Source organism: Palaemon carinicauda, chromosome 35, assembly GCF_036898095.1.
Source record: "Palaemon carinicauda isolate YSFRI2023 chromosome 35, ASM3689809v2, whole genome shotgun sequence".
Taxonomy (NCBI): domain Eukaryota; kingdom Metazoa; phylum Arthropoda; class Malacostraca; order Decapoda; family Palaemonidae; genus Palaemon; species Palaemon carinicauda.
The window spans coordinates 12,690,734-12,717,183 of NC_090759.1; the positions used below are offsets into that span (position 1 = coordinate 12,690,734).

The following is a 26,450-nucleotide window of genomic DNA, read 5'->3' on the forward strand; positions in this document are numbered from 1 at the left end:
ATGTTTCAAGCCAACTGAATATCCTCATATTCAATATATGGAATAATGGCCACAATTTCATTGGCAATGTATATTTGCATTTTTATGTTAGTAAAATGACTCAACTAATCACACTGACCATGACCACTGATTACCTACTAAGCTGTGCTAAAAATAACATTTAACCCCATCTCCCATTAGATGTATATTCTTCATCAGAGGATTCTACTCCATTCAGCCCTATAGGACATATTTTACATCTAATAATAACAGTAATTTTTCTTTCCAATAATGCTTAAAGCATAGGAAAATTTTACATAAAAGTTAAAACTACAGTATATATATATATATATATATAATATATATATATATATATATATATATATATATATATATATATATATATGTATATATATATATATATATATATATATATATATATATATATGTATGTATATATATATATTATATATATATATATATATATATATATATATATATATTATATATATATATATTGTATATATATATATATATATATATATATATATATATATATATATATATATATACATATATATATATATATATATACATATATATATATATATATATATATATATATATATATATATATATATATATCTCAATAGAAAAGAAATATATTCAGCTATAAAAAACAATTTCTATAAATTCCTAGTGATAATGATTTTTGTCCTTGAAAGTTGTCACAAAAAAAGGCATAGGGCCTGATAGCTTATTTTTTTCATGCAGGGGTTAAAGTAACCATATTGAATTAATTGGTTATTACAAAACTTAAAACAAATTTAGATTAAGTTACAGAATGATTTAAAAATTCAAGCTATTAATACCAATTTAGCACACTCCAAAATTAAGTATTTGTACAGCCCTACAATACTCTAGTTGGACAGTCACAAATTCATGATGTAATGTGAACTCTTACTTTAAATATATAGATCTGACAATTCTCAAGTCTTTGTTAATACCCATAAGGAGAGACCAAGAACTGTTACACAAAATAATTCTTGCATTAACTTGCAAAATCTTATGCACATAAAGAGCCCCTTAGAATTTAAATTTACCGATTGTTCAATCTTGTTCCAGAACAAAAATTACTGTCATGAAGTTTCTCAACCTAACTACAGGGGTACAAATACAAAAATGTATACTGTACTGTAAGTACCATGCGATATACATCAATGAAACTTGGCGAGGAAAAAATTACTTTTTTTAAGAATCAATCATTATCTATGAAGTCTTCCAAACAAGAATCAATCATTACACGAAATATGGCTAATTGATACTCACAAAAGTTTATAAAGATTCTATACAATCCCAACTTTCCACAAGAATAGTAAATTAATGTAACTTACCTTCAGCTGTTCTAGCTCCTTTGTAATCTTCAACAGGTTGTCCTTTCTTGAAAAGCTTAATGGTTGGGTATCCAGACACAAGATGCTCTTTTGCCAACTCTGTTTCCTTTGTTGCATCTACTTTACCAATTCGTATACCTTCTTCTTTAAGTTGTTTTGCAGCTTTAGCATATTCCGGGGCTAAACTTTGGCAGTGTCCGCACCTATAATATTAACAAAATACAAATTATAAAGTGTGCACAAATATGAGAAATTTTAATTTTTCCTAATGATACAAACCTGAAGCACTTCACTATGAAGATATATTTCGGCGACAATCGAAACTGGCCATAAAACTTTTAGAGAGGTGCTAGTCCCCTTCATTAGTTAGAGGGATGGTAGACCAACCATTCCACTCACACACACAGTAGCTAACCTAAACCACTTTGAAATTGCAAGCAGGACTTAAGGAGGTTAGGTGATGGCGGCCCAATATGTGTAAAGAGCTTCAGGTGTGTGTGGTTAGGAACAATACAAATTATTTCCAAATTTGTCATTTGTTCTGGCACCAAACACAAATATCTCAGCTCTTTACTATGGAGACATGTTTCGATGGGTGAAGTCCAAGACCAACTACCTCGTTCCTGACCTGACGTGAGACTCTTGTGCTTTGCACGAGCTTTGGAAGAGCGCACCCTATCACCTCGCTAATTGCTAACTCCCAATGAAAGATAACAGCCTGAGCAATTGTACGAAGGTGTAAAACTAAGCAATGTGCTTCAGTTAGGCAAAACTTCACCTGGAGCTATGCTCGTTTTAAATGAACGTTACCAAACTCCTACCTCGCTGGAAGATTGGGGATGCAACAAATATACATGCATAGATTAGGTTACAAAAGGGACAATGATACCCACCTGCAGTCACAGGAGGTCAGCTTGCAGAGTTCTTCGGCTTGCTTGAGCCCCAGGAGAGGGGAGAATGAAAGACAAAAAGGCCAGTCATACACACATTTACACTTAAGACTTACAAACAGGTAACATCTGCCTTCAACTGACTGCTATTTGTCCCACGAGGGAGCTGAGGTATTACTGCTTACGTTTTGTGCAGTCACCACAAGACCTATGGTGATTGTGTCAAGGCTTACATCTTGCATGTGGTGGGGGCTGAATGTAGTTTGACTTTTCCACACGCCCACCCTTAAGACCCATGTTACATAAAAGTTCTTTTTGAATGCATGGGACATACTAATGCCCCTGACATCATGAGCTCTAGATCTACGGTCTAGAGAGGTTGAGTCTGCTTAGAGGGCTCGTTCGATCACCTTCCCAATCCAGGAGGAGATCAGGTTTTTATAAGTTTTCTTGACTCTGCCTATACAGTACTGACAAACAGTCTGTTGATCTGTGGTCAAGCTCGGACAGATCGTTCAAGGTATTTCCTCAGCACCCTAACAGGGCATAATTTCAGTTTATCCGAGTCATTTGTTACAGTACGGAGACTTTTAAATTCAGAAGGGCAAAAATCTAGGATTTGCTACAGCCGGATTTTGAGTCTTGGCAATAAACTCAGGGAAGAAGTTCAGTGTCACTTCCCCTCATCCCATTGAATGGGCAATGTCATAGGACAGTCCGTGTAGCTCACCAACTCTCTTCACTCGAAACTACACCTGAGGAAATATAATTCCGTCAAGGAGGTAATGTCTACTCCGTTTAGCTTAAAGACAAGGCTTAAGGCTGAGCAATAGCCTTTCACCGCTGACACTGAACAGAGTTATTCCTTCCTGAGATATACGAACTATGCTTTTACTGGAATAGTGCCACTGAGAGGAGTGATACCCTTTCCACAATAAACACAAAAGATTGACCACTTCACTTGATAGACAGCAGTAGATGACTCTAGAAGGTGTCTATTCAGCCTTCTCACAACCGGTTGCAAAAACCTTTGTGCTGCGAGAAGTTGCTGGAGGACCTTCAAGCGTGATTACATAGCAAAGCTACTGCTCTGTTAAATATCTGAACGTGTGGTTGTCTGAGTAGATCGGTAAGTGGAGAGAGCTATTTAGGTGCCTCTGTTAGCAGATGTAGAAGGTCCAGAAACCATTCTGCATGTTGCCACATCAAAGCTATTAAGGTCATTGATAGATCTTGACCATACTTTGTTCAGAATCCTCCTTACTAAGCAAGAAAGCGGGGGAATGCATAGACGTCTAGATAGTCCCATGGGTGTTGGAAGTTGTCTTACCAGAACACCAAGGATCTGATACTGAGAACGACGTACACCGGAAGTTTCCTGTAGAAATAGGTCTATTGTTGGTAAACCTCACAAAGTCAAGACTTTGTTGGCTATCTGTTGATTCAAAGACCACTCACAGCTATAACTATCCAAAGTCTTAGTGCTCAGTTTGTCTGGAAAGAGGTTTCTCTTGCCTTAAATGAAGTGGGCTGAGAGGGCTACCAAGCTGTCTTCCATCAGATTATCTCTACAGCCACAGAGGGGCTGTGAAAAAGTATCTCCTTGCTTGTTTATGTAAGCCACCACCAAGGTGTTGTCGCTCATCAACACCAGAGATTATCCTGATTGGCACTATTAGAAAGGCTTGAGAGCTGGAAGGGGTGCCCTCTTTTCCAGGAAGTTTATGTGACAACATTGCTCGGCTTCTGACCACAGTCTGGTGATGGAGTTCGGGAACGGATGAGCCGCCCCCATCCTCTTTTGATGCATCCATAAAGAGCATCACTTCCGGGGAGGAAATAGATCTATTCCCTGAGTAGGTTGGTATCTGATACTCATCAATGCAGGTATCTCTTCTGCTCCGACCCTATTGGGACCAGTAGATCCGGAGGGTCTTTGTGCCGAGACCAGAAAGTATTCAGCTGCCACTAGAGAGTTTGTGTGCAGAAACAACTGTTGGGTACCAGGGCCTCCAAAGAGGCAAGGTGACCTAACAGCTTCTGCCATAAGAAGTGCTGGTAGTTTATCTCGGTTAAGAAACGGTTCTGCTACTAGTTTCATCCTCTTCAATCTTGCTAAGGATGGGAAGACTGCTTAGATTTGTGTCGATGTTCATCCCTAAGTATACAAGATTTTGAGTTGGCTGCCGAGAGGACTTTTCGAAATTGACCCCGATCCCCATATCTTGGCAAAACTCGAGAAGCGTCTCTATGAAGGAGAAAGGTATGCAACATTCTGGTAGGACCAGCCAGTTGTCTTAGTAGTGAAGCAAGTGGATTCTGTTCTTGCATGCCCAAGTTGACACTAAGGAAATCACGAGTGAAAACTAGAAGTGCTATGGACACACCAAAGCGCAGCACCTTGAACTGGGATATTTTGTTGTTGAGGGAGAACATTAGGTACTTCCTTGAGGATGAATGAATGGGGATCTGGAAGTGTCTGAAATCCAGTGTGATCATGGGAGTCATTCAGTCTCCAGATGCCTTTTCTATAAGAAAGAGTCAACTGTAGAAACTTACACACACCATCTCGGACCTCCTGGAGAGCGTTTTTCTCCAGCATAGTCTGGACTTCGGCCTAGAGGGCCAGTTTCTTCATGGATCCCCATGCATAGGAATTAGTGTTCACTGGATGGGAGGTTAGAGGAGGGAGAAAGTGCAAGAATGGGATGTGATATCCTGAGGACGGAGACCGACCAAAGTTGAACGCCTTGGAGCATCCACCTCTGCCATCTGCTCCGTAGACATCCTCCCAACGGTGAAGTGGTCAGAGGAATGCCTCCAAACGGGTACATCGCCCTCTCTTGGGTCCTCTGGGCCAAAATGGTTGTCTTTAACTGGTTCCTCACTGCTGCCTGTTGTGGTTTCTGAGGAACATTCTTCTGTCCTGGACGTCTTGCCAAATGAGGGCACTGCTGCTGAAGTGCCACAGGGTACACACAAGACATCATAGCCCATTGGAGGAGGGAGTCTTGGCTCACTTTCCTCCAACTTTCAACAACCGCCTCGATGTCCTTCATATTAAAGAGGAAGTTGCCATCTATCTGTGCATTGCAAAGTCTCATTGCTTCCCTTCGCAGCACCTGCTTCATGAATTTTGAGACAACAGCATCACATCGCCTCAAAACCCAGTTGACCCACTGATTGTGGGTCAAAAACTCTACAGTCTGGGTTCCAGAACCTGCTCGATGGTGAAGTCCTCACTTCTGAACAAGAACTCTACTGTCCCCAACCGGTAGTCCAACCATGTGCCGGCTTGCAAAGAACACTTTGCAACTAGCTCCAAGTTCGAAGCGTCAGCAGCAGAGAATCCCTCTGACAGGGAGGAAAACTCATTTTACGGTAAATTCTGCGTCAAAGTCAGAATTGCGGGATCCAGAGGGAGCGGGGACAGGGCATTGTCCGCTACGTCATAATACTTCCTTCTACCTGACATATGGTGAAGGAAGTAGGCAAGACGAATTAACTACACGTAGAGACCAGAATAAGCCATTTTTCTGACATCCCTAATCCCTTTGACCAAGGTAAGTTACCTTTCCCTTGGTTGGTCTAGGAGTGTTGTAAAAGAGGTACAGGAGGCTGGGACAGGACCCAGTTCCCCCAAGGAGTTTACTCACCTTATGCATGAGAGAACCTAAAGTAATACATGATCAGCATCTTTCTGCTCAAGGGGGGTGATCTTAGGGCTGGCGGATGGAGGCAGCTTGCCCTCGGAATAGTCAGATCCGTCATCGAATAGTTCTTTCTCACCCTATCTCACAATCATAGGAGCCTGGGGAGGGTCAAGGTTGTCAACAGGATTACAGAAAGTTGGGCAAGACCTCAGAGGTAATGCATCATGTACTGGTTGTGCAGGAGACTGTCTGTAACCTGTAGAATGTTCCTCGTAGGTCAGTTGGCCCATGTTTGAAGACCAATTCTTGTAGATTATCTTGGTATACTGTACTTACGTTCCCACGGGTGGATCGTGAAGTCCAGGAGAAGTGAGGTGGTGTCATTCCTCAATCCTTCTTGTGGTCTAGTGTCCTTGGGAGGAGCAGAAGGTGGACGAGTCTCCTTACTTAGGGGCAGAACTTGGAACTATGGCGTCTAGGTCTATTAGGACTTATTTATAATTCTCTGTGAGAGAACTCCCTCGAGAATTCAAGGCCCTACTGGTCTTTGGATGTATAGAGTTTGCCGGAGGAAGAGTATCCACTTGTGACACCTTTTCTTCCGAAGCTTAATTGGGATGATGCCCTAACTCTCCCAGGCAAGGTTTTGGCCAATGTCAGTGGCCTTGGAAAGCTGATAGTTATGTTTAGAAGACCTCTGCATGGGAGAGTGGTTGTTGGTCATTTCTCCATCTAGGGTCAGACGGAGGGGAACTCCTTACAGAGTAACTCGTGGCTTCCAGAGTTATCCTAGGAGTGCTTCTAGAAGCTACTGGGAAGCTTTAGCTGGTCCTGCGACCCATTCCTTAACTGCCTGGACAAGTTCTTGAAACCAGGACTTATCTTTTGAAAAGGTGAGCGTTTTTTTTAGGTTGAACCTTGTTTCCTCTGTAGAGGAGAGCGCTCACCGGGACAATCTAAATGAGAAGTGCATACATATGGCAAGAGCTGTGCTGGTGCGCTCTTATGGCGCAGCAAGCATACATAAGGAGAGCGCTGAAGAGATAATTACGTGAATGAGGTAGCTTGCGTGTCTGTACATAATGACGCATGCATAGCAAGCCAAAGTACACATGGTTGCTGATTCCTCAAAGTGAGAAGGCAAAGCTAGCTAAGGATGTTTTGAAAAGAGATTTACGCTGGTCTCCCCGTATTCATTTGCTATACAATAGGTCCCAAATTGGAGAGGGGGATGTTAAAAGCGTAGAATGGCAAGTGCACTGAACATCCTCTAAAGTTGGCAAGTGTTGGATTAGGAGCATAGGTGAGTGTGCTATGAATTCCCAACTACTGTTGGGTGGAAATGGGACGTGGTCGTATGCGCATGCTGCTGTCTGTCCTGAGGTGGTGAGAGATGGGTTTGGCACCCAGTGAGGGTGAGTGAGTAGGTTGGCACGTAGATGGTAGCACGCTCTGAACTCCTCGCTCATTCAACTCAGGGTAAGAGGTTTTGCGCAAATAAAATAGGTTCGTAATACCCGTCTAAATTAGCTAGTTCCTCAGCTAACACATTTTGAAGGAAATCATACATACTCCACCTTTCCACTACAGGAGAGTGTCGCCTTACCTTTTGTTATCTTGCACAAGATGTCATGGTGCGCTGAAAGACCGTCGAAACGGAGACAACATGGAAGGTTATACTCCATAAGATATAGAAGCCTTAGGCTCAAGGGTGGACTTTGGCCTATCAACACAAGAAGTGTTTTGATGTGTCCTAAGGACACAGCTAAGGGGAGCTGTAAACATCCACCAAACTCTCCAGTCATCTAGCTCTGAAGAGCTCTCATGTGGTACCTACGAATCTCAGACACATTTCAGGAAACCTCTAGGTAGCAACCACTCATGTAAACGTCTCCTCCCCATCGGGAGGGAAGGACGACCAACACCTGTTGCTGATGTGGGAAGATAATTCCGTAAACGGAAAGACGGTCCTACAATGGCAGGTGAAGGTTGTCTATATCACGAGTGGGTAGGTAGGCTTAAACCCTGAGGAATTCTTGTTAAGGAATTTTATGACGGAATACTTCGACAGGAATTCGTCAGGCACCGATGTCCATCAACTGAAGTTGAAGGAGCAGGCACTAAGGTTACTCCGACTACGGAAACAAGAGATTCCTTCAGTGCAATACCGCTAGTGAGTCTAAGGGAAAAGATCGATAGAGACCTTGAACGAGGAAGTCTCACGCTCATCAAGTCTTCTTAATCGGAGAACCTCCAGAAGGCATTCCCTACCAGGAGAGCCTGGTAGCCTTAAGGAAGGCCACAGTTGACGTACAATACTGCACCACTGGAGAGACATTCCCCTGCGGAGTTACTTCTCTAGGGGAAGCAACCGGGACTTTAGCCCTGCAAGGCTGTACTAGAGTCAAGGCTTCACCACTGTTACCCAATTAATCCCCAGAGGAGACCGTTCAAGCAAAGTCGGAGTGATGAGGTCAAGCTGCAGGAATAAGATGGCGAGGCTTCTTTGACTTCGGGGATGAACCTGAATGTGAAGACTCCCTCTTAGCCTTCTTCCTGCAACTACTAAATCGCTGCCACTGGGAGGGAGGTGTGCCCTTTGCATGCAGGACAAAGCACATGTGGATCAGTCTCTAACCCAGATATGAAGATGCCGCAATGGTACCCTTCCCTGCCTGGACAAATCAGCCATCAATGGTTCTAGATAGGGCAGAGCTCTTTATTTTGACCTAAGAGAAGAGAGATCGATAGAGTTTCCAGGAAAAGGGGAAAAAGCTCAAGCCCGACTGACAATGCAGGTGCTAGATCAGGAATTCTGCCGAGCACACAAATTGGTTCATGATACCACACCATTTCTCTCACGTGTAAATGTGGAGACATTGCTTGGAGTTTCACACAACTCTCTCAACTCATATTACTCAATCTCATCTTCCTGAACTTCTTTGATCATATTGTGGAGGATTAATTTTATTTTAATTTATTTTTTTGTTTTGCCAAATAGAGAGAGAGAGAGAGAGAGAGAGAGAGAGAGAGAGAGAGAGAGAGAGAGAGAGAGAGAGAGTTGTTTTAGTGTTGTTAAATCGAGACATTTTGTTTGCTTTAGCTTGTCATTAGAGAGAGAGAGAGAGAGAGAGAGAGGAGAGAGAGAGAGAGAGAGAGAGAGAGAGAGAGAGAGAGAGAGAGAGAGAGTTGTTTTAGTGTTGTTAAATCAAGACATTTTGTTTGCTTTAGCTTGTCATTAGAGAGAGAGAGAGAGAGAGAGAGAGAGAGAGAGAGAGAGAGAGAGAGAGAGAGAGAGTGAGTGAGTGTTTATTTACTTTAGTTTTGTCAAACCGCAAGAGAGAGAAAGTGTTTATTTGCTTTAGTTTTGTCAGAGAGAGAGAGAGAGAGAGAATTTAATTTGCTTTAGTTTTGTCAGAGAGAGAGAGAGAATTTAATTTGCTTTAGTTTTGTCACAGAGAGAGAGAGAATTTAATTTGCTTTAGTTTTGCTAGATCGCGCGTGCGCGAGAGAATATGTGTGTGTGTGTGTGTGCGTGTTTTGTGTGTCCGCGGTGCGCGCCGAAGAACAAGGGTAGTTAGGGAATGATTGTTTGAAGTGGGATAGACTGTCGGTATATTTGAGGTTGTTTGTTTACCTTTTTAGCTAGGTTAGGGCGGTAATGAATGTCTTGGGCGAAAGCATTGGATCTTTGACTGTAGAAGGAGTCGGTTCTATTTTTTTTGTTCTTCGAAAGCCGGCTGTTTAGTGTTTTTTTATATTCGGAGTAAGTACTGTTTTTATTCATTTTTGTTAGGCGCGTTCGTGAATGATAGAAAGTTTATTGTTTATCTTTGATTATAATGCGATAGTTTAGTTAGTTAGGAGTTTTCGTAAGCGTTTTTTCTTTTTATTGCAGGCCGTAATTCCTCCTTTGGATTCCTTTAGGCTCCTTTAGACTCCTTGGAGTTTTAGTTTGGCCTGGAAGGTGGTTTGCCAGCCGTGTGCTTGTATGAATAACTTGATGATGACGACCTGGACAGTACAATGAACATAGTTAGACTGCGGATATTTATATAAATACAGTGAAACCTCTACACACGAACGTATCTACATCCGAATTTTCCAACATCCGAAGTAAAATTCGAGCAAATTTTTGACTCTACACCCGAATTTTATTTCGACACACGAAGTAAATATTACGCCATTGAGCGTCGAGTGCTCAGTTCTCTTTTCATGTGTGTATCGTGTGGTTGTCCTCTGTTTGGTCTGTTATTAACAGTGCTTATTTTCTTCCTTTTCTCACATTTCCTTTTTGATTTTACCTATAATCATGGTGCCTAAGAAGCTAAGTTTCAGTACAGGAAGAAGGCAATTCTTTCATTAGAATTGAAGCAAGAAATTATAGAAAAACATGAGAGCAGTGTGCATGTGAGTGATACTGTATGGGCTAAACAATATGGCCGGAATAGGCCTATTATCTCGAGGATCATCAAGCTGAAGGCAGCCATTAAAGCAAATAACCATCGAAGGGGATCACTATTATTACAAGACATCTTAGCAATACCCTGGAAGAGATAGAACGCCTTTTGTTGATAGGGATAAAGGACAAAGAGATTGTTGGCAACGATCATTTGTGAGAAGGGCCAGCGTGATGAACAGAAAGAAAGAAAAAAGTGAAGCAAAGAAAACCATGATAGCATTAACAAGCTCTTTTAAATAAGACTTCTCTCTTTTTCTGTTTTTTTAAATAAAATCTCTCTCTCTCTCTCTCTCTCTCTCTCTCTCTCTCTCTCTCTCTCTCTCTCTCTCTCTCTCTCTAGTTCTTCTTCGCTGTTATAGTGTTAGATACGTCTATTATTTTTTTCCGAGAGAGAGAGAGAGAGAGAGAGAGAGAGAGAGAGATTAAACAAAAATGTGTTTAGAGTACATATGATTTTTAACAGCGTCAACGAGTTGAAAAACAATTAAATGTAACTTAGAAAGTAATAACAGCTAATCTGAATTCCTTTATTAACTAAAACAGGAATTGCTACGCAGTAAGAGAGACGGTCGGGGAGGAGGTAGAGATGGTGACTGCGATAACATACCGTAACTCGTCACTGAAAGTGATGAAAATAAAAAATCAAAAGAAAAAAAATGTAAAAAATATGAAATATAAAAATAAAAAAAAAATAAATAAGCTAAGTTAGATTAATATTTCCGTAGTTTAAGTTACGGTATGTTATCGCAGTCACCATCTCTACCTCCTCACCGATCGTGTCTCCTCGTGCGTGTGTGTGTGTTTGCGCATACGCACACGAGTGTGTTTGTATCAATATTTGTTTTAGTTAATAAAGGAATTCAGATTCGCTGATATTGTTTTTTTAGTTACATTTAACTGTTTTTCAACTCGTTAACACTGTTAAAAATCATAGGCTATGTACACAACACATTTTTGTTTAATCTCTCATTTTTGTTTAATCTCTCATTTTTGCTTAATCTCTCTCTCTCTCTCTCTCTCTCTCTCTCTCTCTCTCTCTCAGTTAAAATTAATAGACGTCTCTAACACTAACAGTGAAGAAGAACAAGATGTTAGTGTTAGAGATGTCTATTAATTTTAACTGAGAGAGAGAGAGAGAGAGAGAGAGAGAGAGAGAGAGAGAGAGAGAGAGAGAGAGAGAGAGAGAGAGAGAGAGAGAGAGAGAGAGAGAGAGAGAGTATTTATTTAAAGAACATGTTAACACCATGTCTACCTTCTCGCCGATCGTCCGTCTCCGGCGTAGCAAATCCTACACCTGCGTTGGCCTGTCTCTAAGGTAAAGTGGCAATAAAACACATTTTTTATTTATTATTTCTTTATAATTATCTTTTTTACATGCTTCTTACATATTATGCAGTAATGTTATTGTTATGTGTAATTATGTGTAGCCATTTATTAAGGATTTATTATGGGTTTTTAGGCTGAGGAACGAATTAAATGAATTACCATGTATTCTTATGGGAAAATTCGTTTCTACATCCGAACATTTTCTACATCCGAAGTTGGTTCTGGAACGGATTAAATTCGTATGTAGAGGTACCACTGTAGAGAACTTGAGCGTTGACGACCCGGCTGGAAATAGATTTGTTCTTTACGATGATGATGACCACCTTTAATGTGATTGGACAGTCGAATTGACTGCAGTGATTGCTTGCCAGGGATTGTGGCAACTGGCTACAAGGATTGTTGCCAGTGTGTGGAGTCTGTGGACTACGGTTACCACACAACTTATATATTTAATATTTTGGCGTTCTCGCTTATGTTGGTGTTAGATGTGATTTATTTCTGGGTTGTGGTATATGATTTATTTTAGTGTTTAAGTGTTTTTTGTTACTGTGTGTGGGGACTGTTGGTGTTGAATTCGTAAAGGTTTTGTGATTGGTGAGTTCTGTGTACCCACACACACACCGCTATAATATAAATATAAAAGTGTTATTTTGTCTGTTTTTGTGTTAAGTTTGTTTAATGTGTGATTTTTGTTCTGGTTGCGGTGAATATAGTTTTAAGGTTGTGTTTTGTTTGTTTTTCCCTTCGTGCAATAGTCCAGTTTAAAGTAAAGTAAGGGGAAAGTTTGTGTTGTGGGACATTTGTCAGTTAGTGTGATCAAGGGTGTGGGGGGTTGTTTTTGTTTACATCCCGCCACAATTTCTTCTTAAAGTAAAAGCATCTGAAAAATCCAACATAGATGAGGCAGAGGATTGAGGAAGAAGAACTAGAAGAATCTAATAAAGATGAGACAAGAGGAAGAAGAACTAGAAGAGAAGGAGGAGCAAACACACTTTTCCTTGCCAGCCTTCTTCGGGTTTGAGGACTTTGAAAACAATGACAACGTTCCAGAAAAGGGAGCCGCAGGAGCCTCTTCCAAATCAGCAGAGGAAAACACAAACAAGTGCTACATCTTTCATCCCCCCCCACAACTGAAGCAGGAGTCGGGAAGATAATACAAGTGCAGCCTCAGTAGTCTTGGCAGCAGCAAAAACCCTTCTACCGCCAATGCCGAAGGAAGTCCAACATCTTCAGGTTCATGTTGCCATTGTACAACGACATACAGTATTATGAAGGGATGATTGTTTACAGTCGTGACCCAGATAAAGGCACACAAGAATGATTAGATAAATAGCAGGTTTGTACATAAACTGCCATACATTTGCAGCTTTTCCCAGAAACAACAACATAACCTTGTATTTTCCATTTAATTTATTCAGGTTTACCCAAACAGAACTGTATATCTGCACACTTATCCATTTACCGTATTCTAATAGTGAAAGCAAAAAAAATTAAAACAGAAAACTTGTGAGGTTGATGGTGCACATGCACTTTAAGCACCAGAGGTAAAAAGTGTCTTCCTAATGGACAGGTGGACAAGGTTTCCCCGCCACCTGTTCATAGTGGTAATTAACTTGTTAAATTTTAAGGCCAGTTTAAGCTTTACTGAAATACAGCAATTAAAGTCCAATGGCTTGTTTTTGTGTATGAATAAATATCATGCAGTGGCAAATGTACAATTACTGAAGATTGAATAATCTTTGTTAATTAAAAGTTAATAAAAAAAATTTACAGAAAAAGAGAGAGAGAGAGAGAGAGAGAGAGAGAGAGAGAGAGAGAGAGAGAGAGAGAGACTTACCATGGTGCATAAAACTCCACTAGGATGGCATCTTTTGGGCTAACGACATGCAAGAAGTTGTCTCGTGTTAGGATCAAAACATCTTCCTCTTCGACTATATCAATGTTCCCACCAAATCCTTCAATCACTGGTATTTCTGTAAGAAACATTTCACATTTTAGTTTAGTCTTAAAAACAATATGAAAAAATAGCAGCATTGGATTAAGAGTTCACTGATCACATTTTGGCTGTGATGTAATGTATGAGGAGCTTTAGATATATTGTTGATAAAAGAACCACAGCATATACAGTGGAGTACTTTGAACACCTGAATTCTTCCCCATAATTGCAAAGGTAGAAGTATAAAATTATCTTCCATTTCTAGGAATGAACAAAAAGCTTTCATATATCTAGTTTGCTGAAACTAATATTACGTACAGTAAAAGTGTTTTACACTAGAATAACAGTATTATTATTATTACTAGCTAAGCTACAACCCTACTTGAAAAAGCAGGATGCTGTAAGCCCAAGGGCTCCATCAAGGAAAACAGCTCATTGAGGAATGGAAATAAGGAAACATGCTTGAGTGTACCCACATGCAAGACAACTAACATCACAGTGCAAGACCATAATACTGAGGCTATATTACTACCCAAGACTAGAGGACAATGGTCTGACTTCAGAGCGACCTTCTCCAGAAGAGCTGCACTCTCTTTCTCCCGGAACAATTACAGTGCAATAATTAACCCCTTGGGTGAAGAAGTAATTTTTGGTTATCTCAGTGTTGTCATATGTATGGTGAAAAAATAATGTAAAGAATGTATAGGCAAAAGAATCTGTAATCAGGTGTGGATCCAATGTAGTACTGTACTCTCTTACCAGTCCAGAGGACCCAAATATCGCTCTAACAATACATCTAGAATTAAATGAAACACCTCAACTTATCATACATTATTTAGCTTTATTATTAAGTTGAATTTTGATAAGCTACTCTAGACATGATGCCCTTTTTGCGATAAATCTCAAATATAATAATAAATGTAAAGCATGATTTAGCTTATGCTATATATTATACAGTATACAATGAGGTTAGCTCTTTAATACTTTTGAATGTTCACATGTCGCTGTTTTAGATAGTGTCGTGGAGGGAACTTTTTCGGAAGTTCCGGCAGAAGTTGCAGAAGGCCTGGGAACCACTCTGCATGATGCCATAGCATTGCTATGAGAATCATAGAGAGATTGCCGGATGCTCTGGTCTTGTTGAGTAAATGTCGATGTTGTCCCATCATTGTTGTAATGCATCTTGCTAGAGAGCCTGGGGACCCGAGACTGGGGAGCAGTAAAGCGGGAGCCTGAAGTTCAGGGATGTTGCGAACAATTCCAGAGTCAGGGAGCTCCACAAAGTCAGGACTTTGTTGGCTACTAGATCATTCAAAGACCAATCGGAGCCCATTACCCAAGTCCCTCTGCTCAGATTGTCCTCGAGCACATTCCCCTTTCCCGAAATGAAGCGGGCCAATAGGGACACAGTTGTCTTCTGTCCATCTCAATATCTCTACTGCTAGATGGCATAAGGGCTGTGAAAAGGTACCACCTTGTCTGTTTATTTAAGCCACTACTTTGGTGTTGTCATTCATTATCACCAAGGAGTAAACTGCTGGAACTGTTAGAGGGCTAGTATGGCTGCCCTCATCTCTAAGAGATTTATGAGCTGGTACCCCTCGGACCCGGACCAGAGGCCGTGTGGTGCAGCATGTGGGCCCCCACTCTTCTTTTAATGTATCTGAAGAGAGCATCAATTCCGGGGGGAGAAGGCCAACACCCTTGTGGAGGTTCTCGTCTGCCACCCACCACCTAAGATCCCTCTGCTCCTCTAGTCCTATGGAGACTAGAATGTTCAGGGAATCGCTGGCCTATTCCAGCAGTACTTCAGCCGCTACTAGAGAGATTGAATCCCAAGGCGGCTGTTGGGCACTAGACTGTTCAGGAATGACTAGTGACCTATGAGACAACCATCACTGGGCTGAAAGCTCTTCTCATCTGAGGAAGGGTCTTCCTACCTTCCTCAGCCTATGTACACTGTCGTCTGATGGAAAGACTTTCTGTTGATCAGTGTCGATAATCATACCTAGGCATACCAGCCTTTGAGAGGGAAGCAGGGCTTACTTCTCGAGGTTTACCATGATTCCCAGATCTTGGCAAAATGCTAGAAGTCTGTCTTGGTGTTGAAGAAGGGTTGCCACCACGTCTACTAGGATCAGCCAATCGTCCAGATATCTTGGGAGAGATGCCAATCCTGTGAGCCCAGGATGACATGAGCGAACACTCTCATGAAGACCCGAGATGCCGTGGAAAGATGGAAGAATAGCACCTTGAAGTGATATTGCTTGTTGTCGAGTATGATCCTTAGATACTTCCTTGAAGATGGATGGACTAGAATCTAGAAGTGTGTCCTTGAGATCCAGTTTACACATGAAGTCTAGTGGTCTTATCACTTGTGTGACATCTCCATGCTAAACAGAGTTTGTCAGACAAACTTGTTCAGTGCTGAGAGGTTGATGGTTGGTCTCCAGCCTCTAGTCAACTTTTACACAAATGTCAACTGAAGAAGCCTGGACCTCTGTCGAGGACCTCTTTGAGAATGCCCTTCTCCAACATGGTCTGTACTTCAGCCTGAAGAGCTAGCTCCTTCGCGGATCCCTTCATCATATGAACCTTCAAACAGAGGGGTACCTCAGGGGAGTATAATTGGCCCAATCTTATTCTGCATTTGTACCGTTAGTCTATCGAAAATACTACAAAGGCCTGGTGTGAAGTTCAAACTATTTGCAGATGATAAACAATTTTACTTCTCCATAAATGACAAACGACACTAATGGAACTCTAAACAGAATCCTCGAGTGTTAGAGAATGGATGAGAATCGAACAACTAATATTAAATGTGAACAAACCCGAGTTTATGGTGGTGGGAAAGAAAAACAGCATAAGAAACTTAGGTGATATTCAAATAAACCTAAATAACGAATCGGTCCCGATATCTAGTATAGTTCATGACCTGGGCATATTCCTTGACTGAAATTTGTCTCTCAATGCCCAAATAAACAATGTGATAAAAACTTCTGGTTTTCATCTCAAAAACATTGCTTTTATAAAAAAGTAACTAAATGAATATTCTGTGAAGAAACTTTTGATAAACTGTGTTAATACCAGGATTAACTACTGCAACTCCATCTATTGCAATTTACCAAAAGTACAACTTAAGAAATTACAAAACAATAAACAGAGAAGCAAGACTGATAAAAGGTGTCCCACCTAGAGAAAGGATCACCCCTATACCAATTGATTTACACTGGCTGCCGATAAAGCGAGAAATAAATTTAAAATATGACAAATTCGAAGATAATTTGTATTTTTCCTAACCATACAAACCTTAGCTATTTACATTGGGTTTACCTTTTAGCGTAGCTGAAATGGCGAGCCATTAGAATTTAACGAGGGTGTATTACCCCCCGCGCTAGTTAGCAGGGGGGTAGGGGAGTGGTAGCTAGCTACCCCTCCCCCCCTCACACACCGGTGAATTGCTTCACTTTCACTTAGAGGTAGGACTTGTCTTGGGGGACAGGGCTGGCGGGCAAATATATGTAAATAGCTAAGGTTGTATGGTTAGGAAAAATACAAATTATCTCCGAATTTGTCATTTGTTCCGTAACCGAAATACAAACCACGCTATTTACATTGGGTGACTTACCCCTTAGGAAGGGTGGAAAGTCCCCAGCCATACTGGCTTTGGCTTTACCCGGGGACTCAGAATCCGAGTGAGTCGCACTCGAGAAAAGGAGTCCCTGCACCTCACAAGTTCCTTGCTCCGCAAGGAATCATGTGGCCTACATAAGCTTGTGTGTGAAGGAAGAAGTGTGACCCGTCCTAGGCAGTTGACCTGGAGTTCCAGAAGGAACTCTGGGTTAGGACGTTCCCAATACCACCTCGGCAGGGTATGGGGGACGCGACAGTATTGACTCAATACTCGGAACACAAGGAAGCATGGTTTACCTGCAGAGGTTTGAGGTCAGCTATGTAGAGACCAGGATGCTGCTTCCTAGTAGAGGGGATGATGAAGAAAGAATTAAGGGCCAGACATACTTCTTTCGTTCATGCAGACTAAAACCTGATAACAATGCCCTCAACCTTCTGCTACCTGTCCAAAAAGGAGCCTGAGGTTAGACCAGCTGTTGTGTAGCCACCACAGAGCGATAGAAACTCATCGATACTATTGTGGGTCACACCCTGCAGGAAGCGGGTTGCGAAGGTCATTAGACGCTTCCAGACTCCAGCTTGTAGCACCTGCGTCACAGAGTAGTATTACTCGAAGGCGAGGGACGTTGCGATGTATCCGACATCGTGCTGTAGGGCGACGTGACGGGTGAGGGTCTGGATTCAAGTCGAGATGAATGTCCTTGAGTCCGAGCTGAAGAGGTATACTGGTGACTCTCCCCCATGTCCTTCTTGTGCTCTCAACCCGGCTGCACGTGAGGACAAACTGCAGCTGTTCCCAAAGATAACCCCTCGATTCCTTTACTGGCAAGGAGGAGAAGGTTTTGGGTCATCAGAAACAGAATGGAGACTCGAAATCTTGAATGAATTTAACCGAAGGGCCGGGACCCCAAGATTCCGAGTCTAGCCAACAACTCAGGAGCGAACCTGAATGTTGCCTTCTCCCAATCCTTAGAAAGGGCGGAGTCGTACGAGACCAAGAAGATTGCTTACACACTGGCCGCGGCCAGAGTGAGCAGGAGCCCCAAGACGGAATACGATGAGAGGCCTGACGTAAAGGGTCTTGAGATCTCTTAAGGGACTAAAAAGTCCGAGCCATGCTCCATGTTGGAGGTCTCACTCCGACTAGGGCAGGGACGTTCGCAGCTTCGCATGAGCGAGGAAAGGTCCAGCGGGAAGGAAAAAGTTATTCCTTTCAGCCTGAAGGTCAGGGAAAGGCTTAAAGACAGGCTTCATTGCCGAGAGCGGAAAGGAGTTTCCTCCCACCGAAAAGCAATAAGTTCGTTATTGCTGGAGAAGAGGCCTCAAGGGAAGAGGTATATCTCCCACGACACCAACCACAGAAGACTCTCCACTTCGCCTGGAAGACCCTTGCGGATGACTATCGCAGATGACGCGACCTCCGCCCCGCGACTGTAGCGTGTTGTCTCTTCTTGAGGAGGAGACGTAGTGTCTCCAGGCATGAAGCCGAAGCGACGCCCCGGCTCGTGAAAGATGTTGCAGTGTGGTTGTTTGAGTAGCCTGTGCCGTGGGAGAAGCTCTCCCGGGAGTTCCGTCAGGGGAAGCAGAGGGTCCGGAAACCGTTCCGCGTATAGTCACAGTGGAGCTCTCAAGGCCATCGAAAGGTTGACAGACAACCTGGTCTTGTTGAGACCCATTCTCAACAGACAACAATGGTGGGAAGACGCAGGCGTCGATGTTGTCCCACCATCACCGGAATGCATCTTGCCAAAGAGTCTTGGGGTCTGAGACTGGGGGGAAGAACAGGGGAAGCTTGAAGTTCCAAGCTGTCGCGATCAGGTCCCCCAGGCCAGGACTTGCTGGTTACTAAAGGCCAAAGACCCCCAGGTACCCTCTATCTGCGAGGCTCTGCTCAGATAGTCGGAGAGAACATTCCTCTGCCTGGAATGAGCGAGCCGATAGTGGTATTGAGAGGATCTCGGATCATCTCAGTATCTCTACTGCAAGATGCGAAGGTATGAAAATGCGTCCCTTGTTGGTTAGAACACGCCAGTACCATGAAGTCGTCGCACACGGAACGACTCGACAGGAGCTGTAGGATCTGTATAGGGGCTAGACTACGGCCCCTAAGCCTGCCTGAATGATGGAGAGGTATCCTTCAGGTCCTGACCATAGGCCTGGACTGGAACATGCCCCCCCCCCCCCCTTTTCTTTGACGAGTCCGAGAACAGCATAAAAAATGTGGGGAAAGGACGAGAATATCCACTCCCATCAAGAGGTTCCATAGGTCAACACCCATTGCAGGTCTAATCGTTCCACTGGTCCCATAGGAGCCAGAAAGTCCGGTTAATCGTTGCTTTGAAACCACCGGAACTTGGGCCGCCCCACAGGGAACTTATCCTGAGGCGACCATTCGGAACTTTAGACGGGTCAATGAGGAAAAGAGACCTAGGAAACGTTCCAAGGTAGGTCTGAAAGCTCTGCCTGACTGAAAACAGGTACTGCGACTCTCCTCAGCCTTGCCACAGTCAACTGAAGGGAAGGCTCGGAGGCGGCGGCAACAGAATCTGGCGTCCCCAGGCGGTCACCCATCCAAGTACCGACCAGACCCGACATTGCTTAACCTCGCTGGACGGACGAGAAGCGGGGTTTCCAACGTGGTAAGGCCGTTGACTCAATATCATGGCTAGATACTCCAGATGTTGAGGCTGAAGAAGACAAGGCTCCTAGCAAATTACCATGAACCCCCACTCATGGTAAGGACCCGGAAGCTTGTCCCGGCGTTGAAAAAGGTCGGAACCCGAGCCTACCGGAGTTGACCAGACCTCCAAAAGGCGAAGGAGGCGGAAGCCTGCTCCTGAGCGGCCATGAGAAAAGCAGGGAGAGTTCTCTGGGAAAAAATCTGCAATGCCACGGCGGGATCGCTACACTGCATCTTAAGCAGAAATACCTGTAGTCTAGGCTGAATTCCAAGAGCTTCCTGGAAGATGGATGGAAAGGAAACTGAAAGTACCCGTCCTTCCGATCCAGGGCCTAAGGAGTCCTGTCGCCTCGTTACCAGTCTGATCGATTCTGCTGTTCCACGCTGGACGAAGTTTGTTCGACAAACTTGATCAGAGCTGAGAGGTCGACTACGGAATTCCCGTCTCAGATACTTTCCTACGAGAAAGGATCGACTGAAGAAGTCGGGGGATGAAGCCGTCGACGAACCTATGGAGGACCTGCTCCTAAGGCAAGGATCATTCTGCCCAAACGGGCAAAGTCTTGCCGACCCTATGGCATAGAGGTTCAGTGACACTGAATTCGCTGACAGAGACGGTAGGGGCGATATCCTTTGCTGATCACGGAGATCGTGCAGGAATTGGCACCGGGAAGCTGTTATCCGGATGAGTAACCTTAGGCATCCTCCCAGCGTGAAACCTGCAAGGGGGGGTTGCCAATCCTAGAGTTTGTGAACTCTGCCGCTCCCTCTAGGATTATGCCCCCCCTGGGAGAGCCTCCCATGCTACCTGTTCCTGACAGGAGGGGACTGCTATTGGACACCTTATCTCAGTTGTCGTAGCCGGTCCGATAACTTAGGCCGACGAGGCTGAAAGAAAGAGGCGCTGGAGCCCTGCAGGGTCTGGAAGAAAGCGCCTTGGAGGAGTGAAAACGGAAGGCGACTTCCTCCGCACAACCGCTGTCTATGTCTCTGTCCTTGGGCACAAACAAGCTCTTCCCAAGGATGGAAGGGTGTCTGAGGTTGTCGACATCCACGGATGAGACACCCGAAAGGAAGCCCTCGGTCATTGCGTCCAGATGGTCCAACATCGAAACTTGGCAACGAAACGCCAAGGTGCTTGAGCCCGAGAGGAGGAAAGTACCCATGATCTTCCTGTAGCTTCCTTGAACAAAACCTCGGGTCGCAACCGAGGAGGGAAAGGACCTGATAAGCCCCTTTCACGAGATGGAGAAGAGGAAGGGGTAAACCAGTCACCCCTTGCCCGTTGGATAAATCTCGAACAGAAAGCTCCCTGGCAAAACCCTTCCAGGGAATGACGGGGAAGGGCTAACCCAGGTTCTGGAAAGAAGAATGTTGCTCAGACCTCCCTGAAGATTCTTCCTGCTCTGCGTTTACGGGGTGAGGCCGTGTTCTGGAAATACGCTCCAGAAGACTTGCCAGGCTGGCCATGCTGCGAAACCCGTTGGGGAATCGCGGTCGCAATCGCCCTGGTGCTCGCGCGATGGTAAATCAATGGTTTGCGCGTGGCCGAACGTGGAAGCGCCCATGCGCGGCCACGCAAATGAAAGTGCGCGAAGGAGCGCAGGAGGAGGGCGAGTGTGGTAGGAAGGGCGAGAGCTGGTGGTCGGCGAGCGATGACCCGCAGGCGAGCAATGGATACCGCAGGAATCAAGCCGACGTTCGCGCGACGGAACACCGTCGGCCCGCACGACGGAACACCGTTGGTTCGCGCGCGGGCGAACATTGGAGAGCATGTGCGCGGTCGCGCATGAGCGTAGGCATGCGGTCGCGCGGGCGTGTGGACGCGCAGGCACGATGACGCGTAGGCGGGAGATGGCGCGTTCTGGCGAGCGATAGCCCGTAGGCGAGTGAAGGCGCGTTGGCAAGCGATGGCGTGTCAGCGGGCGGTGGTGCGTTAACAAAACGCTAACGCGCAGGTGAAGAATCGCGCGGGCGCGTAGGCGATTGCCAACGCGAGAGAGACTAGAGATGGTTAGCACACATCGCGCTAACAGAAGGCGCGCAGGTGCATCGGGAAGGTGAGCGCTGAAGAAAGCTGTTAATCAGGCGATCCTAGACGGTCAGAAAAAACCGTTGGTGCCCATTGGTGTGTGGCAAAAAAGGGCGCGCAGATGTGCGCTGGTGATTGAAGAAAGCTGGCGCGCAGAAGGACAGAAGTAAAGGTGAGCGCTGGCGAGCAGGAAGATCTACGGCAAGACTCAGCTATCGGAGATCGTGGTCCACAGCAGGCGAGCGCTAGATCGCTACTGATGGTGTCCAGGGGAACTGACACGCGTGGCAGATCGATGGCGATCGTTGACGCGTAGGAGATCGCTGACGAGCAGGCGAACGTTGATGCGTCTATGGTCGCTGGCGAGCTGGTGATCACTGGCGAGCAGAAGGCAACGCATGGAAGCCAGTGCGAAGAAGAAGAGTCCTTGTTCAAGACCTGAACCGAAGTTCTAGATCGCAAGGGCGAACGTGGGCGCGTAACAGGAACCAACAGGAACAGCAGAGATGATCATCATGAGAGCACTGACAAACAGGGGAACCCTGACACGCAAGGGAAGAACCCCCCAGGGAGGCAACCCTTTGCCCCGAAGGAATCGTTGTCCGTCGGGAGACTGATGTCCGTCGGAAGACCGTTGTCTGTCCGTCGGGAGACTGATGTCCGTCGGAAGACCGTTGTCCGTCGGGAAGACCGTTGCCCGTCGGAAGACGAGGTCAGACTGCTGTCCATCTGCACCAGGGGCGGAAGATCAAGAAGAAGGAGTTGTAGGCTGCATACGGAGATTCAAAAAGGCGCCTCTTAGCACCCTTATAGGGAGATGGGAGGCCCTTACGACGTAGCGGACGGTGAGCCTTACGGCGAAGGAGGCCAACAGCAACAACAGCAGAAGAGTCCTCCGAAGAGGAGTCTCTATGAGTGTACTCTCTCGCGAACGAAAGAGAAACACTTCGTAGAAGAGACGGGTCAGCCAGTGACCTAAATGGAGCAATCCTCCGAAGAGGAGCTCCTGCAGTTGCCTAGCCCCTTGAGCGTAACTGCAGGTGCGACCGCTCAGCACCAAGAGCATAGTTGCACGAAAAAAAGGCAAGAGAAGAACCCCCCAAAAGGGAAAAACTCAAGCCTGGACAGGAAAAACTTCCCTCGGAAGGAAAGTTACCCACACAAGGAGGCGAGCCTCCTGAGTGTTCTAAAATGCACTGGAGAGCTGTCAATCGTCACGGGAGTACTTCCAGAAGAAGGAGACACGCCCCTGACGAAGATCTATAGGGGAGGCAGCAACAGCCGAATCCCCAGGCCTCAACAAGACAGCTCACTCCGTAGTCACATTACAGAAACGAACTAGATCGGTAACTGTAAACAATAAAACAAAAATTATTAGTTAACATTCGTTCCCCCGGGAAGGCTCCGAAGAGGAATCCCGAGGGAAAGGAAAACAAGAATTACACAACAGGTACGTGCCCTCACAACCACTTACACTCACGGAAGGAGAGCTGTAACCAACACAGAATTCTAACAATTATAATTATGTAACTATGCAATTATGTAATTATGTAATTTAAAAATGAATGAACACCAAAGAAAGAACGAAAACCCAGAAAGGAATCGTTCTGCAAAGCTGAAAAATCAACAAATACAATTAGATTCATAAACTAATTGAGACAAAACGTACGGCGTAGCAACCCCCCACACGGGAAGGAAGCTACAAAGGCGTAGTAAGTAACGTAGTAAAAGGGTGAACGACCTCGAGAGAGAGAGAGAGAGAGAGAGAGAGAGAGAGAGAGAGAGAGAGAGAGAGAGAGAGAGAGAGAGAGACCGAAGTCAAACTCGATCGCGACCCATGAAATTACACCCTGGTGGCCTAACTGCCGAGGGCTCCACGGAGATATCGTACACTACACACAGAAGCACAAACTCTGAAAAGGAAACTTACTGATTTCTATACTCAAATATATACATAAACATGAGAAAATGTTTACATATATATTGAGTAAAAGAAAAGTAAGTGATTAAGTAAAGACAAAACAAACAATGGCTGCCAAGCGAGGACAAAGACAGAGACGTCTGTCCATGTCCGAGCCAAAAGTTTAAGTGATGCAATTCACCGGTGTGTGAGGGGGGGAGGGGTAGCTAGCTACCACTCACCTACCCCCCTGCTAACTAGCGCGGGGGTAATACACCCTCGTTAAATTCTAATGGCTCGCCATTTCAGCTATGCTAAAAAGTAAACCCAATGTAAATAGCGTGGTTTGTATTTCGGTTACGGAACAAATGTAAAATAACCCCCAAGTTATCAGAACCGGTTGTCCAAAATACCTAAGAGAATTGCTACATATTGCACAGCCAACAAATTGTGTTGGCACAAGAATACTGTAGTTACAGATGGTTTTAAACTATTGGAACTTAGATATATGTCTACAATAGGCTCTGGAGTCTTTAAATACGTGACCCAGAGACTATACAATAACCTCCCACGAGACATCACAATGATAGAAGATATTAAAGTTTTCAAGAGGAAACTGAAGATTTTCTAATTTCATGAGTCCTTTGACAGTGATGATTCAACAGTAAATGAGCAATACGTGATATGAAACGTTGAATACTCTGAACGAACTAGATAAAATGAAAGTGGAGGTCCTGCAGAGAGTAGGGTTCCCCTGCTGTAAAGGACCGGAAAAATAGCCATCAAAGAAAGAAAGAATAGAACGAATAGTTTAGATGTAATCCTGTTCTTTAAAATTGAGGAAAATATACACTCTGGTCTAGAATCCGAATCATCTCTAAAATTTAACGGGGTCGTCAATGACCTAAGATCTACATAGACTATGTGAAAATTTCATGAAAATCCATTTAGTAGTTTTGACACTCCTGTCCACTGATACACAGACAAATAAATAAATAAACGATTCAAAAACATAACCTCCTTGGCAGAGGTAATAATCGGTAAAAAGATAAATTACAAAACTGATTGTATCCTGAGGAGAAAATTCATGCATACACAGCACATACATTTGCACAAGTGGTTACTAGTTCATTATTAAAATGGAGGAGATTAACCACTGCACCATAAGTCAAACTTGAAACTTACAGAGCTGGCAATCTCTTCCAAGATAGTCAAAAGATGTTAGAATTACTAGTTGAGAATTATAGCAGGAATAACTTGATTTAAATTAATGGTATTACTAAGTTATATAGAATAAATCCTATTTTTTACTATGCCTGAGTCAAGCTATATTCCAAGTCAACAAACCTTCCCAGATTCCAGCACCTCAATCAGTAAAGAGCATTTGTTAATAGTAATTTTGACACTAAGAACAAGTAAGATCATCCCTATGGAAAGAGATGCTCCATCCTCCAATTATTAGCTATAATCACTTTTAATATTTTGTGTAAATTATAACTATCATGGTAAATGTAGTTTGTTGGGTCAGATGTAAACATTCTTATTACTTGTCAAATCGACCTCCCTTATGGGAAAGAAGTTGTTTGTTAAGAATACATCATACTTAGGGGGCATCCCAGGGGTGCTACACATGTAGGCAAGGATACTGCTTCTAGGTTAGGTTAGTTGGTGTCCTTGAGTTTGTATCCATTTTACAACGTGGGTTTTGTCATAACTTCTGAAATTTTAAACCAGGTCCGTCCCAACGAACTACAAAGGTTCCACAGTATTAACTTTACTAAATGTGGGGTGTATGTATGCTAGCGGCCACCTCCATGTATGACGACAGCCGACTTAGAATACGGCAGTCTGAGGGGGGTCGCAGGGGGATGTTAGCTCCCCATTAGGTGGGGAGGTAAGGACACGTCTTGTAGGTTAGGTTAGGCGGGGGGAAGTTTAGGTTAGTTGATGTCCATTTTTTTAAACAAACATGAGGAACTGGCCGCTTTTATACAAAGGCCCCCCAAATGTTGTATGTAACAAAATCAATTACTTAAACTATGAATATACTCTGCTTAGAACCTGAACAGCCTTAGGAAGAATCGTACTCCTACGTTGGATTTAGTGGCCTTCCACATGATAGGCTTTCAATTGATTAATATGCAATGCCCATGATTCTAACATCCCTATTACTATGCAAAAATAGTTAGGCCTTTTACTTAATCACACCAGTTACAGGCCAACCATCAACAGCAGGTTTATCCTACCCTAGGGTAAGCAAGTTTCCTTTCACGTTAAAGATATCGTATATAACTATCTTACCTCCATCGGGATCTATTGTTATTTTGGGATCTGCATATACGTCTTGCCGTAAAGAAAATGATATATACAGCACGACACAAACTATATACTTCATGGCGTCTTTACAGGATTTCGCCCTTTAGTTAAACCCGGCTTAAATTGGGCGTTTGACCGCCGCGGATGACGGATGTAAACATTGAGTTCTGCCGGGAGGTTATCTGGCCAAGCTGTCGTACAGTACCAAAAGTCGTAATATTATAAAGGAAATAAAATATTTAATATTTC

General features: G+C 43.9%; 1 protein-coding gene and 1 pseudogene across 1 annotated transcript in view; both read right to left on the reverse strand.

Moving 5' to 3' along the window:
* The window catches only part of LOC137627622 (protein disulfide-isomerase A4-like), an 83,254-nt gene extending 56,894 nt beyond the window's left edge, over positions 1 to 26,360 (reverse strand). Inside the window, exons 1-3 of the mRNA XM_068358719.1 lie at positions 26,187 to 26,360; positions 13,542 to 13,677; positions 1,374 to 1,576 (exon numbers count right to left, since the gene is read on the reverse strand). Coding sequence (XP_068214820.1) covers positions 1,374 to 1,576; positions 13,542 to 13,677; positions 26,187 to 26,280 — 433 coding nt within the window. The 5' untranslated portion in view covers positions 26,281 to 26,360. The remainder of the gene's footprint in view (positions 1 to 1,373; positions 1,577 to 13,541; positions 13,678 to 26,186) is intronic.
* On the reverse strand, positions 19,808 to 19,926 carry LOC137627991 (5S ribosomal RNA; annotated as a pseudogene).
* Positions 26,361 to 26,450: the final 90 nt, after the last annotated feature.